Below are 15,815 nucleotides of genomic sequence, written 5' to 3'. Positions count from 1 at the left end.
GCGGACTCCCAGCCCCGGACAGTGAACACAATACTGGATCTGAACACACTTCACTCCTAAATTTTCCTGCCAGTCCCCCCTTCAGTTTTGGGTTTGCTCTTTGGGTATCTTTGTACATATTTATCCAGTTACAGACATCCTACTGCTCCAAGTCTTACAGAACCGTTCATCTAAGCATGAATAGTGACGATGAATTCCTACTAGATGAGGGATTCCTTCTTCTATTGCTCTAAGGATGCGTACTGACATCATTTGTTCCTAAAATATTTTCTGTTGAGATAAGGCAAGCTCTATCCATGTACTCACAGAACCAGGGACAGTACCAAATGCTATTTTAAAAACACCGCCATCAGGAATGATGAAAACTAATGGTTATTGGCAGAAGCAGAGCAGAAAGGAGCCTACTGAGGGGAGACACCCAAAGCCATGACTTGTCAGAACGAGACCATGAGTGTGAGTGGAAGGCAATACCAGAGGGTTGTTGCTGGAAGGGTCCAGACCAGCTGATAGAACCAGCCTGGGGCATGGTGACAACCTTCTCCGTGTCCCGCGGAGGCAGAAACGGAACATGCTTGGTCCAACCATGGGCCACACGTCCTTCCTGACACAGTGCAGCTTGTAGCTGAGGTAAGCCAGGCCCTCTCAGCATCGGCAGGAATAGGGACTCACTGCTTCTGCCAGTGTCTATTAAGCACCTACACCTCCCAAGGCTGCACAACCCCAGGGAAGCCCTGCCAGGGGGGCCCTAACCCAGAGCTCTTCCTGTAGCACCAATGCCAGAAGATTCCGCCAACATGACCTCCACTGGGCACCGGCCCTTCTGTGTTCCTGACTCGTACACAGGCCCATAAGCAGGTCAGGCCCTGGGTCCCTGTGAGACACCAAGGCTAGGGTCGAGCCCCGGGACCATGATGCTTCCTCAGTCACCACCAAGGCACCTGGACAGCAGGGAACCGGGTTCTCTAAAGACATGTAGGGTGCTATAAGAGTATTTTGTGGACAGTGCCGGGGAACCCCAATATTCTGCCTCATGAGGCTGCTGAAGGAGGCACCCCCTCAGTAGCTGGGGCAAGCCACAGCTTGTCTGGAAATACCACTTGCTGGGACATTGCCACTGGAAGCAAGAAAGTTTTAGCCCCCATAGGGATGGCAGTGTAGGCAGGTTCTGTTGGTAAGGGTCATATTCTGGGACCTGAACTCACAATTAAACCAAGACGCAGAATCCAGAATTAACCAAGGCTGTTAACTCAACAAAAGGATTTTTCAAAGAAGAGATCCAGTTTGAACCTATATATTTAAAAACATGTGCCGGACACAATAAATCCCAAGCATCCAGCGGTCTTCTCAGTTGAGCCTGAGCAGATCGGCTGCCAACCCCTCAAAGGAGGTGCAGCATCCACGCCACTCCTCAGACATCCGTGCACACGCTGGCCTCAGGAAGCCTGTGCAGGCCCCAAAATGCAACCGTTTAGGAACACTGATGAGTGTGTTAACTGATGAGTGTGCAATATGCTCATGCCTCTCACTCACTGAGACGTTTGCTGCTGTGACCTTTCATTAACAGCCTCTATCTCTGTTTTCTCTGAAGATTTTATTTCCGTATTTTGGTAGGCGGGGAGAATGCACTAGCTGGGGGAGGAACAGAGGGGGAGAGTGGGAGACAGAGGGTGGGGGGGAGAGAGGGAAAGAGAAGGAATCCCAAGTAGACTTCCCGCTGAGCGCAGAGGCCGACACAGGTTTCTCTCCCTGTTTGCTGCACATCCAAACCCTGCACCTCTGAGCTTTGGAACAGAGCCAGCACCTGGTCCCCCGGTGGAAACCCTCCCTCCTCTGAATCCCTGTATTGTGGTTTGCAGCAAGGAGACTGTCTTGCACGGATCTTTTAGAGTCACGGGGTACTGAGCCCAAGGCCTCACAGGATAGGGCAGGAGGGGAGCAGGAAGAGCACACTGCCCTGTCACTGGGAGCTGTGCAGCCCAGCCCCATCCCACGTCCTCTCAAATAAGCCTCTACCCTCCTGTTGCAGAGAAGGAGGGAGCTGCAAAGAAGTCACAGATTTGAAAAGCTGTATTAATGCTGTGCTGGGATGGGAGGAGGGTGCCTCTGTCAGTGACTCTTGGGCTGCCAGAGTGCCCCGACTGTGCTCACAGTAACCCTGACACCCAGGCTGCAGACATCTGCGAATGCTCTGGGGCACGGATTTACGATCCCCAACTGCATGGTCTCCACTTGCAGATAAACCACGGCTGATTGTGACGGGTCCATGTTCACACACAGAAGAGCAGAGAACCGACTTGACCCCCCACCCCCACCCCCAGGGGTGTGATAACGAACTAAGGCTGGAGGCACAAGGTACCAATGAAGCTCCTGTCCTGAAACTTCAAGACCATTACTGTAGGCCAGAGGAAAGGAAACGCTGATTTCAGGGGTACAGTCAATGGAGGGAATACTTGTTCATGAGCCACCTTAGGCTGAACATGCTGACAATTAAGAATGAACATTTGGAGAAGCTGGTATGCTCTTGGCTGGTAAACGGTGGGGTCTACCCACCTGAACGTCCCTTCCCCTGAAGCAGTCACTAAAGAGGAAGGAAATCGTCTTCTAAAGCATCTTCCCTCTAAGATACCAAATATGGTTTTGTAAAAAGAGTATTTGAGTAGGAGTCCAGGGACCTGGGCTCTTTCTGCCACCAACATGGAGGAGATGCTCGGAATGCTCTCTCGAATTTCTGTACTTTGACACGTCCTGACGCAGTGACTGGTGATCAAAGGAGGAGGGGTCCCCCGACAAGGGTGCTGGTGCATCTCCCTCCTTTGTCCTGAGACAGGACCCCGCACAGCCTCTCAGGTGCACAGCATGCTCTGCCTTAGGCGCTGCGTGAGGTCTGCACAGTCTTTGCTCCATCTGTGCTGAATGGGAAGGGTCCCTCCAGCAGAAGCCTTTGTGCCAGGAGGCTGAGGAACTTGAGATGGGACACCGCACCTGCTGTGCAAGGTGCATGCATTCGGTGTCACAACAGAAGCAATGCCAAGGCACAAGGGGAGCTGGAAGGAAGGCTGCAGGGCTTGGCCTTGTGGCAGGGTGGCTGCCGGAGGGAACAAGTCCAGCCAGGCCTGAGCACGGCACACACCAGGCCAAAAGGAGACCAAGACGACGGTTGTGAGCAGGACTCAGTAAATGAGCACAGAACTCAACACCCACTAGCTTACAATCAAAGAACATCCATTTTTCTTGGTCGATTTCCCACCCATCCTGCTTCTGCCTTTATCTCTGAGGAGAGATAAGTCCTCAGTCACTGTCACTGTCGGTTTCTGGTTCCAAGTAAATTGATATTATTGTACATTCACATTTTCTGGTTACCCCCCCCCCCCGTCAGAGTCTCTCGACTCAAAGCCCTGTTATCTCTGCAAACCCACAGCATTGCCACAGGGACACGATCTGGGGTTCCCTGGGGATGATCACACCCCAACCAACTCCTCTTTGTGCCTTCCCTCCTGGCATGCACTTAATTATAGCATGCTGCAAAAGTTCATAAAAGAACCAGCTGATGCATCAGCAAACAAAAACCAGACAGCCTGTCTCTCCCTCATCCATGCCACAAGGCAACCACTCAAAACCAGAGGCTCTGGCCATGGGGCATTTCGAGGCCATCCCTGGAACTGGTGCTCGACCCAGAAAACTCTAGAAAGCCTTGCAACTGAACAGTTCATATCTTCAACTCCTTGTCAAGAAGGGCCATGACCTGCCCACATGATTGAAAAGCCACCAGAATCTGTGAGGGGTGAGACGCTAACGTGGTCCCGACCCGTGCACTGTGAGTCTGCTTTGAGTTCCCTCCTGTGGTTAACAGTCTCAGGCTACAGCTTTCTTCTTCTAAACACAATCAGCATCCACTGAGGCATCTAGGCGTGCAGATGCCCTATCTGCTCGAAACTGATGTTGTGTTTGTGATTCCTGTTTGGAGTCTAAACGTTAAAATTAATTCAGAGTAGAATTTTTTCAGAGAGATTCATTTCCTGAAAAAAGTAAATTTAAAGTCAATACTTTCAGAAAACTGAATAAATAATTACTGGTTATTTAAATATCCAATATTAGGCTACTAGCTGATTTTAAGGAGTTCAGAATTAGGAGAAATCTAGTTAAAAAAAAATTTAAAAAAGACCCAGTCCTAAGGAAAAAAAAAAAAAAAACAGATCAGGCTGTTGAACTTATCAGCCCACAGAGATATTTGGACTAGAACAAGGATCTGCTTACATCAGAGGGAAATTGAAAGGGGAAGAAACAGGCTCTGGCATCACCCTGGCGTCAGAGGGGAGCTGCTGACTCCATGGCTATGCCGTGAACTTCCAGAACAGCTCCCTTCAGACCCACGTGAATAGAAGATGGTGGGTACTCTGTTTACGCATCTACTGCGTGTCTGCTGGGGACCTGGAATAGAAAGCCAGGAACCAGCGCTCACTCTTCAAGAGCTCATGCTCCACAGGGAGAAGGGCAATCAGACAGTGGATGATGCACGTGACAGCAGGGCTCCACAGGTGCCACCGTGGCAGAGACAGGCATCTCTAACAGCTGGGAATCCAGGAGGAGTTTGCAGACAAGGAGACGTCTTCCCCACTTGATTGTCTGAGGGAACTGATTCATGGAACTGTCTAGTTCCCTTTGTGATGAAAAGGGGCAAGAAAAAGCCTGGATGTAAACGACTTATATTCTATGCGACACGACCACCGCAGAAATAAGAAAGCTGTTAAAACGATGCTATCTGGTGATGATTTCATGATCAGTGCCTTGAAGGCCACCCCCAAATGCTGGTGAAATATTTTATTCACATGAACAAATGCAGTCCCTAGAACATGGGTTGTAAGCTACCTGAAAGCTCTAGAGCCTGGACAGACTAAGGAAATACATAAGACCACTACACAGGTCTTAACAGAATATTCAAGCCAACACAGAATAATCTCCAAATACACTGCTGAAGTGAAAAACAAGAAGGAAGAGAAAGTATAGACCAGAACATATGGGCCTGGGGTACCAAGCTTCCATCCATAGAAAGAGGCATGGAGAGGGGATACGGGTACATACTGTGCATGCATTGTTCGTGGGATTGGTTAGAGGCTGTCTCCAGGGTGGGGAACCAGGGGTCCGCAGTGGGAAATATCTGTCATTAGAAACGGTTTTGAAGCTTTTTTTCCCCCATGTGCATATGTCACTTAATTTTTAATGTGAAAATTTTCATTAATTTGTTTAGCAAAAGCTTATTCAGTATGTTTTTAAATGCCAAGTACTGTAGGACTTGGGGCTGTGGTGGGAACAGATTCCATCTCCCCCTTGAAGACAGTGTGGCAGGATGACCGCCACCACACAGGACAGTGAGCCGCGGTGCTAACAGTCATGCTGTTGCGTATCCACAGGAATCCAACCCTCCGGAGAAGCCACTCTCCTGTGCTGGAGACGATGCTCTCTGGCCATGTCTCGGAAAGAGGCCGTGACAGCTTTGTTCCAGACTGTCTTTTCGAAGACGTCTGTGAGAGAGGCTTCCCGCTGGACTGACCACAAGAAATGACAGAGCATCCTTCTCTGGAGCCAAGGCCAGGCAGGAGTGCCAGCAGCATTCTTGTGACACAAGGTGCCTGTGGGCCTTGCCCCATGTGGCCGTTCTGCATCGCTCCTGTGTGACTTGGGAAAAGGGAACTAGGAGAGAGCATGACACCCAAGCGGCCTATGTGCCAAGAGCATTCAAGTCTGTCTCTGACCCAGGGCCCCCAAGTCCTTTGCAGGCATCTCTGAGACTGTGGCCAGCTCACTCGTCAGCCTGCAAGGATGGGAAATCCAAACTCCTCACAGCTTGACAGCTTGACAAGTGGATCAAAGTCAAAGAATAGAATGTTTTCTAGTTTGGCACCGCTCAGGGCCCGGGTCTTAAGCTAACATCCACCACCATACCCCCTTCCGAAGGGATAGCTCAGAGTGGGGAGCTCTCAAGAAAACACAGAAGCCACTTCTGCTCTGCCAAGGCACAGGCCACGTCCCCTCCAGATCTCAGCATAAATAATGCAAAGTCATGTAAAAGTTCCTCTCCACTCTGCACAGGCAGAAAAACTGGGCAAAGCCTGTGTGGCTGACTCATTCCCACCCCGCAGCAGGTCGGCACAGGCCACCACTAGGGAACAGTGCCGGATTTTAGCTATATTTTTAGGCATCGGAGGCCTCAGAGTGCCTCATACATCTATTAGTAGGATTAAGTTAGTCTACTGATGAATCAATATTAAATGACAATGTTCTAAATACCTCCTAAGCTTTTCTTTCTTATATAGTGAATTCTTTAAAAGGATTTAGAATTGAAATTGTCTTTCATCTGGATTTACATGTTTGCATTTGTTTTAGATTCAGCACATAATAAAAAGAACTCCTTGTCAGGTTTATATGAATTATCTCGCTATAATTAAAGGCCAATTTTTCCTTGTTTCTGTTTCACCAACTTCTTAATCCTACAGAATTTAAAAGTAGACACTACAGACCGTCTCACTTTTAATTTCATGAAGCAAATGTACACTCTCATCTTGTCAGAATGCCTTCACTTGCTGCTTCTGGTTTACCTCCTCTACAAAATCTTTATTCTGGTAACTTACTACTATTTATATCTCTGGCATTTGAGCCATGCATATATTTCAAAGAGTAAAAAGAAAAAAAAAAAAAGAATTTAGAACACAAGTTGTGCCTCTTTACAAAAAGCTGAAGGGTGGCCAGACCTGAGCAACAGTCACATTACCGCTTTTCTCCCGAAGGGTAGCTGGGCTCTTTCTGCCTGAAACAAGTGATACGCAGATATCTTTGCTGTAGAACTAATATTCATAATAAGAGCCTTCAATATAAGACAATGTCCAGGTCTGAGACTCGTCATTGCAAGAAACCTGAGTGACATCTTTCTCCACACTCTCAACAAGGAGGATCTTTCACAGCCTTCATCTAAAACTACCACGTTCTTTCTGCTCAAGCTGATGTCAAGGTGAACTAGGGATTTTCAATGACTCTGTCCTTAGGTATTGCCATCCTGGGGTCTATACGGGTCACAAACAGATCACCTCTGAGAATCTCTGAACTGAGGCAGGAGGAATCTGTAAAGGGGACTGTCCTGAAGATTTCAAATGTCCTGGCCCATCTCTGCACCACGAGGAGCTGTGTGACAGTGGGACAGCCGGGAGTGGTGCAGCCATCACATGGAGAGCCATTTGGCAGCTCTCAGGCCCTACAAGAGGCTTATCTCTCTCCTGCAAAACTTTTAAGAGATAGTTGTAAACTTTTAAGAAATTGGAATGTTTGATGTAAAGTTTGCATTTCTGATATTCTGGAAATAGGAAGCTGGGCATTTTGTCTCCTACATTTTCTCATAGTGACAAACAAGGGTTGTAAGGAGCAGCTGCCACTCACAGCCCCCAACACCACCAACCCCCCAGCCACAAGGCCGTCAGCTTTCTCATAGGCCCAACCCCTTACATGCATGAAGGCCAGGGACTTGGGGTCACAACTGTGCCTTCAGAATTGGAATGGAGTAAAACTAAAAGAACATTGTTCTGAACGAACGAATGCCACACTCCATCTAAGTAAGATAACTAGTAATAAAGACTCTTTCATGTACAAAACCCCTCCTGATTGTGGTGATCATAATATCCTATTTCATGATGGCAGAAAACTTTCCTGAACTCGTCCCATTTCTCATCCCAGCACTTGTCAAGTGAGTCACGGGCACGAACTTACAGTCACCCCATCTGCCCAGCTCCATCCGCTATGTAGCCAAGTGCGGGTCAACCGTCAGGGGGGATTCTTCTGAGGGAAAGTCATGAGCCAAATGCTGTGTTTGAAGTGTTAAGTGTCCCTTGTCGTCCACTGAAATAGTGTCAGTTTTCTATTTGTTAACAAAATGTTCTTGATGAACGTAGGAAATCAAGAGTGACAAGAAAGAAGCAGTAAATATTCTGGGAGCTTTTCCCTAGAATATCAGTTGTGAGAGAGCAAGGGGAGGGGACCTGTGGCCCAGGTGTAGGCAGGGACAGGTGCGCTGTGTGTAAAGAAGCTGTCAACGGCAATAAAACCGAGTATAGCTTGGTCTGCTTTTCATTATGACCAGCAGTGGCAATGGCAGTCTTCCTCCCTTCCCCCTTCTGGAAACATCTGTGTGTGTCCATGGCTCATGGCAGAGGGCCTGGAAAGTATGTCCTGAAGAAGGCTGCAGGAGTTGGAAGTTGTAGGCTCCACAGAGCCTACGAATGCCTTTTGAACACTGGGAGATGAGCTCACATGAAGAAGTTCTGCTCACTGCTGCTCCAGGAGCACAATTAATGCCAGTGAGTGGCCACCATGTGTGGGCAGCCTTGGAACATGTCAGCGACTTGACTGTGCAATGATGGCATGAGGGGTTGGAGCTCCCACTCCCGTGAACCCCCATGGGTCACCCACTGAGGATGGACAGATAGCATGTGGGCCCACCCGTCTCCATGCAGAGGCCCCAGGGTTGGTGCTGCTGTGACCTAGGTTCACCAGCCACTCACCTGACGATTCTAAAGTCTATTTCCTCTCAGCATCTATTTTTCCTAAATCTCTTAATTTTAACTGAAGGGAACAGACCTGACAGTTGTTTTGTCTTGAGGGCCTGGCTAGCAGGGCCTGTGTCTCATCTATCCTCATAGCTGGCTAATGGCCAGTGCATGGCTTTGCACAGGACAGACGCACAGTCCACCTTTGCTGTGGAGCTGAGCTTTTTCACTTGCCTCTCTCTGGTCAGAACTCCACCAGACCATTTGTAAGATGTGGCCTCAGGACCATGTCTGCATTACAAAAATCACAGATATTTAAGACTGGAGGAATCCTGGGGTCAGAGACCTCATTTTTCAGCTGAGGAAATACAGGCTCCAGAGGGGATCAGAGAGGGCCCAGGATGCCTGTGTTAGCAATGGTCTGAAGCCGAGCTGTCCAGCATGGGAGCCACTGGCTGCTGGGAGCACCTGAGATGTGGTAGGTCCAAACCGTTTCGTGTTATGAGTGTAAATCAAATGCTGGGTTCTAGGATTTAGTGTGCAAAAAAATGCAAAACTTCTCAGCGACATTTTATATTGATCACAAATTGAAATGATAATGATTTGGATATATTTGGATAAAGTACATTAAAATTAATCTCACTTTTTTTTCCTTTTTTAATGTGGCAACAAGAATATTAAAAATTACCTATGTGGTCCACATACCATTTCTTCTGGGCAGCGCTGGTCTAGAACTAAACCCACATCCATAACTTCTGGTTTCAAGTCCCTCTGTAGGACACTAAACTTACTTAGCACAGTCTTACTTTGATTTTAATTTTTGTCTTCAGAATGAAAAGAGAAAAAGCAAGCTGAAGGACAAAAGGTTTTTGTTACTGTTATAATTTGGGTGTTACCACAGAACCTTTCTGAATTAATAGACTTCTGAATGTGCATAGCTGGAGTGCAAGTGGTCCCAGTATGTGTTATTTTTTTTTTTTTGATGTGGAGAAAATAAAATGAGCAAATTCACTGTATTCACAATAGGTCTGTCTTCAAGAAATCAAAAGTCTAATTTTCCTGTTTGATTTCTGATGTTTCCACCATTCTTAACTGTATTAGAATCATCTGGGAGGTGACTAAGTTTTTTTTTTAAGATTTTATTTATTTATTAATGAGAGACACACACAGAGAGAGAGAGAGAGAGAGAGAGAGAAAGAGAGAGAGGGGGGATCCCTGGGTGGCGCAGCAGTTTGGCGCCTGCCTTTGGCTCAGGGCGCGATCCTGGAGACCCGGGATCGAATCCCATATCGGGCTCCCGGTGCATGGAGCCTGCTTCTCCCTCTGCCTATGTCTCTGCCTCTCTCTCTCTCTCTCTCTCTCTCTCTGTGACTATCATAAATAAATAAATTTTAAAAAAAATCTTTAAAAAAAATAAAAGAAAAGAAAGAGAGAGAGAGGCAGAGACACAGGCAGAGGGAGAAGCAGGCTCCATGCAGGGAGCCCGACGTGGGACTCGATCCCGGAACTCCAGGATCACGCCCTGGGCCAAAGGCAGGCGCTAAACTGCTGAGCCACCCAGGGATCCCGACTAAACTAAAAATTTTAAATGCAAGAAACCAGATAAATACCCCTTCCACGGATAACAGAGTTGTTTCAGCAACGCATAACAGTGTCCATGAAATTATTTTAGTAACTGTTGCTATTATGTCAAACCATGAATACGGTTACTGTTAAGGATGAGCTTCTCTTTTAAAAGGTATATTATGGGAAGGATTCCCTGGCCCCCAATATTCATATGAGTTTTACCAGTAGTTCATTAAAAAAGTGAAAACAGACCTTTTTTTGAAGATGCAGGTGATTTTTAAAACAATTTTAAACATCAATTTTTAGAGTGAGACATGAGCTATTTGCCTATCAGCTTATCCAGCTGAGACTGTTGTACTCACCAAGCCCCTATCTTACCTTTGTATTCTCCTGTTTGAGTCTTTAGAAGCTCTGCACATTTTGTCTCTTCCTCTTGTATTTCCAGATGAAATCGACATTCTGGGTGAACACTATTCACCTGGTCAAGGTTTAAAAAAATGGAAGGAACTAAAAATTCCACCATAAGAGGAAAGTCAAACAACAGTTCTACAAAACCAAACAAAGCACCTCATCATTCTAAACTACTCCCCAAATAACACTCATTAAAGAAGCAATCACCTTCATATTTCTGGCATGGTTATTTAAAAAAAGTTTACTTTGTAAGGAATTATAATACAAACATAAACCTAATAGAATTTTTTTCTGAGCAGGAAAACAACTTACTAACATAATACATTGTATGTTGTTAGTACTAATTTGGCAGCAACAGAGTTTTTTAATCCAATAACTAACTTTTCAGTGTTTGAGTCCTCCGCTTCATAGCCCTTGATTTAATTACGGCACATACATGTCTACTCATAAGACTCTTCTTAACGACCAGGCACTATCCCCAGACGCCAGCACGCCTCCTCTCAGCACAGCCTCTGCCCTCACTGAACAGAACTATACTAGGATAACTTTATTTCTGGAGCTGCAGGTCACATTTCAAACTTTAGAATCTGGTGCGAAGGAGATTTTCAAAAAGATTAGAGGGGTAAGTAGGAAGATGAAGAGCGAGGAGGGTATTATCATGATTGCTGCCTCTAAATAAGGAGGTGATTTCCCATTGCGATTTGTCATAGGAACTAAAGCTGTGGCACAGAGTGATTAATGTTGCCTATTACTGTGTGCAAAAGACAAAGCTGCACATTTAGTCTTAGAAGAAAATAGTCCCTGATCTCTGTTCTCTTTTTTTATTTCTCCACACCCCCAGTACTCATACTACAGGCTGGAACTGCACACCCCCTCCCGTGTCTGAACAAAATTTTACTTTTATTGTAAGACAGTCATACTCCAGGTATATTATGGCCATCTATATCTAATTATCCTACTATCAAAATGCTCAGTTAGGAATAAATTTTAACCAGGAATAAAGTTTCTCTTTTTTTTAATATTTTATTTATTTATTCATGAGAGACACAGAAAAAGAGACAGAGACACAGGCAGTGAGAGAAGCAAGCTTCCCGCAGGGAACCTGATGCAAAACTCTATCCCAGGACCCTGGGATCACGACCTAAGCCAAAGGCAGATGCTCAATCACTGAGCCACCCAGGTGCCCCAGGAATAAAGTTTCTGAACAGAATTAAAAGAAGTAAGTGCTGATACTTTTGCCACATTTACCGTCAATTTTTAAAAGACACAAAGCTCCTTGCTCCCAGCTCATGAGGACAACCAGCAACTAAGAAAGTCCTGGTTTCAAACAGATCACACTTTTCATATATGAACAAGTCAACGGTCTTTAAATTTCAGAATTGAGAAAATTATGTTGACTTAAAAAAAATGTCACTAAAAAGACACTATGGCTCCTGACATTGCTTTAACATGACAAGCAATAACGTACTTTGGGAGATCTTAGAAAACAAAGCTGCATTGGCCAGGAAATTCCTGGTACTTCTAACAAACTAGCTTTCAAAGAGGGACAGTTACTAACAAGGGTCTTTTTATTTTATTTTATTTTATTTTATTTTATTTTATTTTATTTTATTTTTTTACAAGGGTCTTTTTAAAGCACCATCCCCCCCCCCACCCCAGGACACCTGGTGGACCTTCCTACCAGACAAGGGAGCTGGGCAGGTGCTTACCCCCCAAGTAACGGATACCCTCAGCAGTGACCAGCTGCCCAGAGCTCGGTCCTTGCTACAGGACCTCAGGGGGCTAGGATGCCAGGGGGCCAATGATCTGGTGCCACACGCATAAAACGACCCAGGAGGAAAGCAAGAAACTAGCTGACAGTTTTGTTTTAAAAGGTCTTCAAGGAAGAGGAAGGTCTTCAAAGAAAAGGAGGAATTCTAGAGCAGCAGAGGATCTAGTAGTGCAGTGCTTGAACAAACCCTGCGCGGTCTCATGTGCTCCAGTGCTCTTCAACAATGATGAAAGAATCAGAGCAGAATATTTCAGAAAGGAAACTTTCTTTCACCACACCGGCTCCCTCCCAAACACACTGAAACACTTACAAACCAGTAACAAGCACAAGGGGTGGAAGGGGACCTATTCAACCACAAGGTAACTGAAATTTCCCTCGGGAACGCGAATCTGCGCAGGTGGCCGCAACCCTGTCCCCTGTCTCCCCAGCACGACCTGCCTCACGCCCCGGGAAGGAGCGACCCAGATCAGCTCCTCCTTGACCAGCTTCTCAGAGGGAACCTGATGGAGCTTCTAGCAAATCCAGGGCGGCCGATGGGACCCGCAACGGCATCTTCCCTGCCCGAGTCCCAGAGAGGGAGGGTCCCGGAGCTCCCCAGACGACCCCGTTCCCGAGCTCAGGCCCCGGATCCCGAATCCCGGACCTCGGACCCTGGACCCTGGACATCGGACCCCACACCCCGGACTCCGGGTCCCGGCGGAGGGGGAGGGTCCCCAGGCCGGCCCCGTGCGGGGCTCCTGGACACCGGAGAGGAGCGCACCAGGCGAACCGCGCTCCTCTCGGGGATGGGAGGACAGGGAAGACGAGGCTCGGGTGCGGGGAGGGCAGGGGTCGCAGGACGCACTCACGGGAGCGAGCAGCCAGCCGCAGCAGGTCAGCAGCGCGGGCGGCAGCAGCGCGGGCGCCCTCATCCCGGCTCCGGCGACATGGGCCGAGCCACGGGCGCGCACCGCGGCTCGGGCCCCGCGCCCCCAGCTCCCGCAGTCCGAGCGCCGCGCACCCCGCAGCTGCCACGGGGCTGCCGGAGCGCGTGGGCCGCCCTGGGTCCCCGCCCCCCCCCCCAGCCCGCCCGCCCGGCGGCATCCCGCGCCCCGCAGCTCCGCCCCCCGCGCCCGGGCCCCGCCCCGCGCCCCCTTGGCCCCGCGGCCCCCAGGTCCCCCCTGCTCGTCTCCGCGGCGCTGCCCCCTCCTGTGCTCGCAGCCCCGCGCCCCCCCCTCGCTCGCCGCCGGCCCCCCTTCCCCTCCGCCCGCGGGAGGAGCGGCTCCGGGAGGAACACAGGTGGACGAAGGGCTGGCCCTGGACAGGTCAGGGGACAGCCGCCGGGAGTGACACCCCTCGGGGACAGGGAAGCGGGGTTCTGGGCGCGACCCGCAGTGGCTTTGCGCCCACTCCTGCTCTCCTAGTTAAGTAACGAGCTAAAGACGCCCAAGAAAATATCAGGAGACCCGGTGTGTGGGGGGTGCTGCCTCCGAAGCCGCTGGGGCCCAGAGGGGGTTGGGGTGCTGCCTCCGAAGCCGCTGGGGTCGATGTGGGGGGAGGGGCTGTTGCCTGCGAAGCCGCTGGGGTCGGTGCGGCAACCGCAAATTAAGAAGTAAATTAGGGCGCACTCGGGGGCGGGCCCCTCCCGGTGGTGGCAGGTCCCCCTTAGTCACACCTGGAAGCCCTTCTCTCCTCAGGCTGCCTCCCGAGGGCCTGAGATGGAAACGGGCGTTTCCAGAAGCTTCCTATCGACTTTTAACAGCCCAAAGCGTTGTTTTAGCGTTCAAGCTAATTGCTATCCATTCAATGGAAAAGCACCTAGAAATGAAAAATGAGATCCCACCTCACACCAGTGAGAATGGGGAACATTAACAAGGCAGGAAACCACAAATGTTGGAGAGGATGCAGAGAAAGGGGAACCCTCTTGCACTGTTGGTGGGAATGTGAACTGGTGCAGCCACTCTGGAAAACTGTGTGGAGGTTCCTCAAAGAGTTACAAATAGACCTGCCCTATGACCCAGCAATTGCACTGCTGGGGATTTACCCCAAAGATTCAGATGCAATGAAACGCCGGGACACCTGCACCCCGATGTTTCTAGCAGAAATGTCCACAATAGCCAAACTGTGGAAGGAGCCTCGGTGCCCATCGAAAGATGAATGGATAAAGAAGATGTGGTTTATGTATACAATGGAATATTACTCAGCCATTAGAAACGACAAATACCCACCATTTGCTTCGACGTGGACGGAACTGGAGGGTATTCTGCTGAGTGAAGTAAGTCAATCGGAGAAGGACAAACAGTGTATGTTCTCATTCATTTGGGGAATATAAATAATAGTGAAAGGGAATAGAGGGGAAGGGAGAAGAAATGGGTAGGAAATATCAGAAAGGGAGACAGAACATGAGAGACTCCTAACTCTGGGAAACGAACTAGGGGTGGTGGAAGGGGAGGTGGGTGGGGGGGTGGGGGTGATTGGGTGGCGGGCACTGATGTGGGCACTTGACGGGATGAGCACTGGGTGTTATTCTGTATATTGGCAAATTGAACACCAATAAAAAAATAAATTTATTATTAAAGAAATGAAAAACTAAACAGGTAACTTTTGTTGTGATTTTAACTTTGCGTGAAAATAACGCAAACTTACACAAAAGTTATCATAAGAAGAGTACAGAGAACACCCCTTCGCCCTTTACTTAGGTTCAGCTATGGAAGTTTTACCTTATTGGCCTCTTATGGTCTGTGCCCTCTCCCACCCCCTCACCTGCCCCCCATGCATCCAGTAACATCTCTCAGCTGTCTGTCTGTCATCTGTCTGGTGGGGAGCAGTATCAGAGGCCATTTCCGGGAGCTCTAGGTGTGCACATTGGGGTCCAGAAGCTTAGTGACCCTGCGTCCCAATCTGACAAGGATTTCTTTTACTCACTATTCAACCTGGGACAAATCGATGGACTTCTCTGGGCTGTACTCCGTTTGTAAATGAGAACGATGACACCTGCCACCCACCTCAGAGGGTGCCTGTAAGAATCAAGACTGTGAATGCACACATACGTGTTTTGTTGTGGAGGGCCCAACCCTAAACATTACTACACTGGGTTCAGGGCCAGACATAAGGTGTCTTCCCGAGTAGGAGTTCACACGATGTGAAGTAAGCGTTAACAGTCGTGAGATGCAGGCTTCGGGGAGAAAGGAGCTGGTTTCCTCTGGGAGGCACTTGGAGGACTAGATGTCTCAATGTGACAGGTTAAGAATGGTTGCGAGAGATCAAGGTGGACAGTGGAAACATCTTACAAGCCCCAAGGAGCAACGAATGTGCTGAGAGGATTGGAGGAATCAAGGAGGATGGCAGATTTGGGAGGCTTGAGAACCCGAAAGATCATCTTGACCCAATGGAGAATAAAACCAGTGTTTTATGAGAGTCAGAATTAGATACCCTGCAGATGGAATGCACAGGAAAACGTTCTCGAATCTTGACTGTTCTTACCTTGTCCTGAATCCCTACTGATGTTGGGATGGGGGGTACTGTCTGTTTTGGATAAAAGCCCGGTCTCCCAGGAATGT

At 48.5% G+C, this 15,815-nt stretch overlaps 1 protein-coding gene across 2 annotated transcripts in view; it reads right to left on the bottom strand.

Moving 5' to 3' along the window:
• The window catches only part of VIPR2 (vasoactive intestinal peptide receptor 2), a 59,536-nt gene extending 46,290 nt beyond the window's left edge, over positions 1 to 13,246 (bottom strand). For both annotated transcript variants that reach the window (XM_055335272.1, XM_055335273.1), the window contains exons 1-2: positions 13,125 to 13,246; positions 10,473 to 10,572 (exon numbers count right to left, since the gene is read on the bottom strand). In XM_055335272.1, the coding sequence (XP_055191247.1) occupies positions 10,473 to 10,572; positions 13,125 to 13,187 (163 nt within the window). In that variant the 5' untranslated portion in view covers positions 13,188 to 13,246. The remainder of the gene's footprint in view (positions 1 to 10,472; positions 10,573 to 13,124) is intronic.
• Between the last annotated feature and the right edge of the window lie 2,569 nt (positions 13,247 to 15,815).

The sequence above is a fragment of the Nyctereutes procyonoides genome, unplaced genomic scaffold, assembly GCF_905146905.1.
Source record: "Nyctereutes procyonoides isolate TBG_1078 unplaced genomic scaffold, NYPRO_anot_genome, whole genome shotgun sequence".
NCBI lineage: Eukaryota > Metazoa > Chordata > Mammalia > Carnivora > Canidae > Nyctereutes > Nyctereutes procyonoides.
This window is presented reverse-complemented; position numbering and strand designations above follow the sequence as displayed.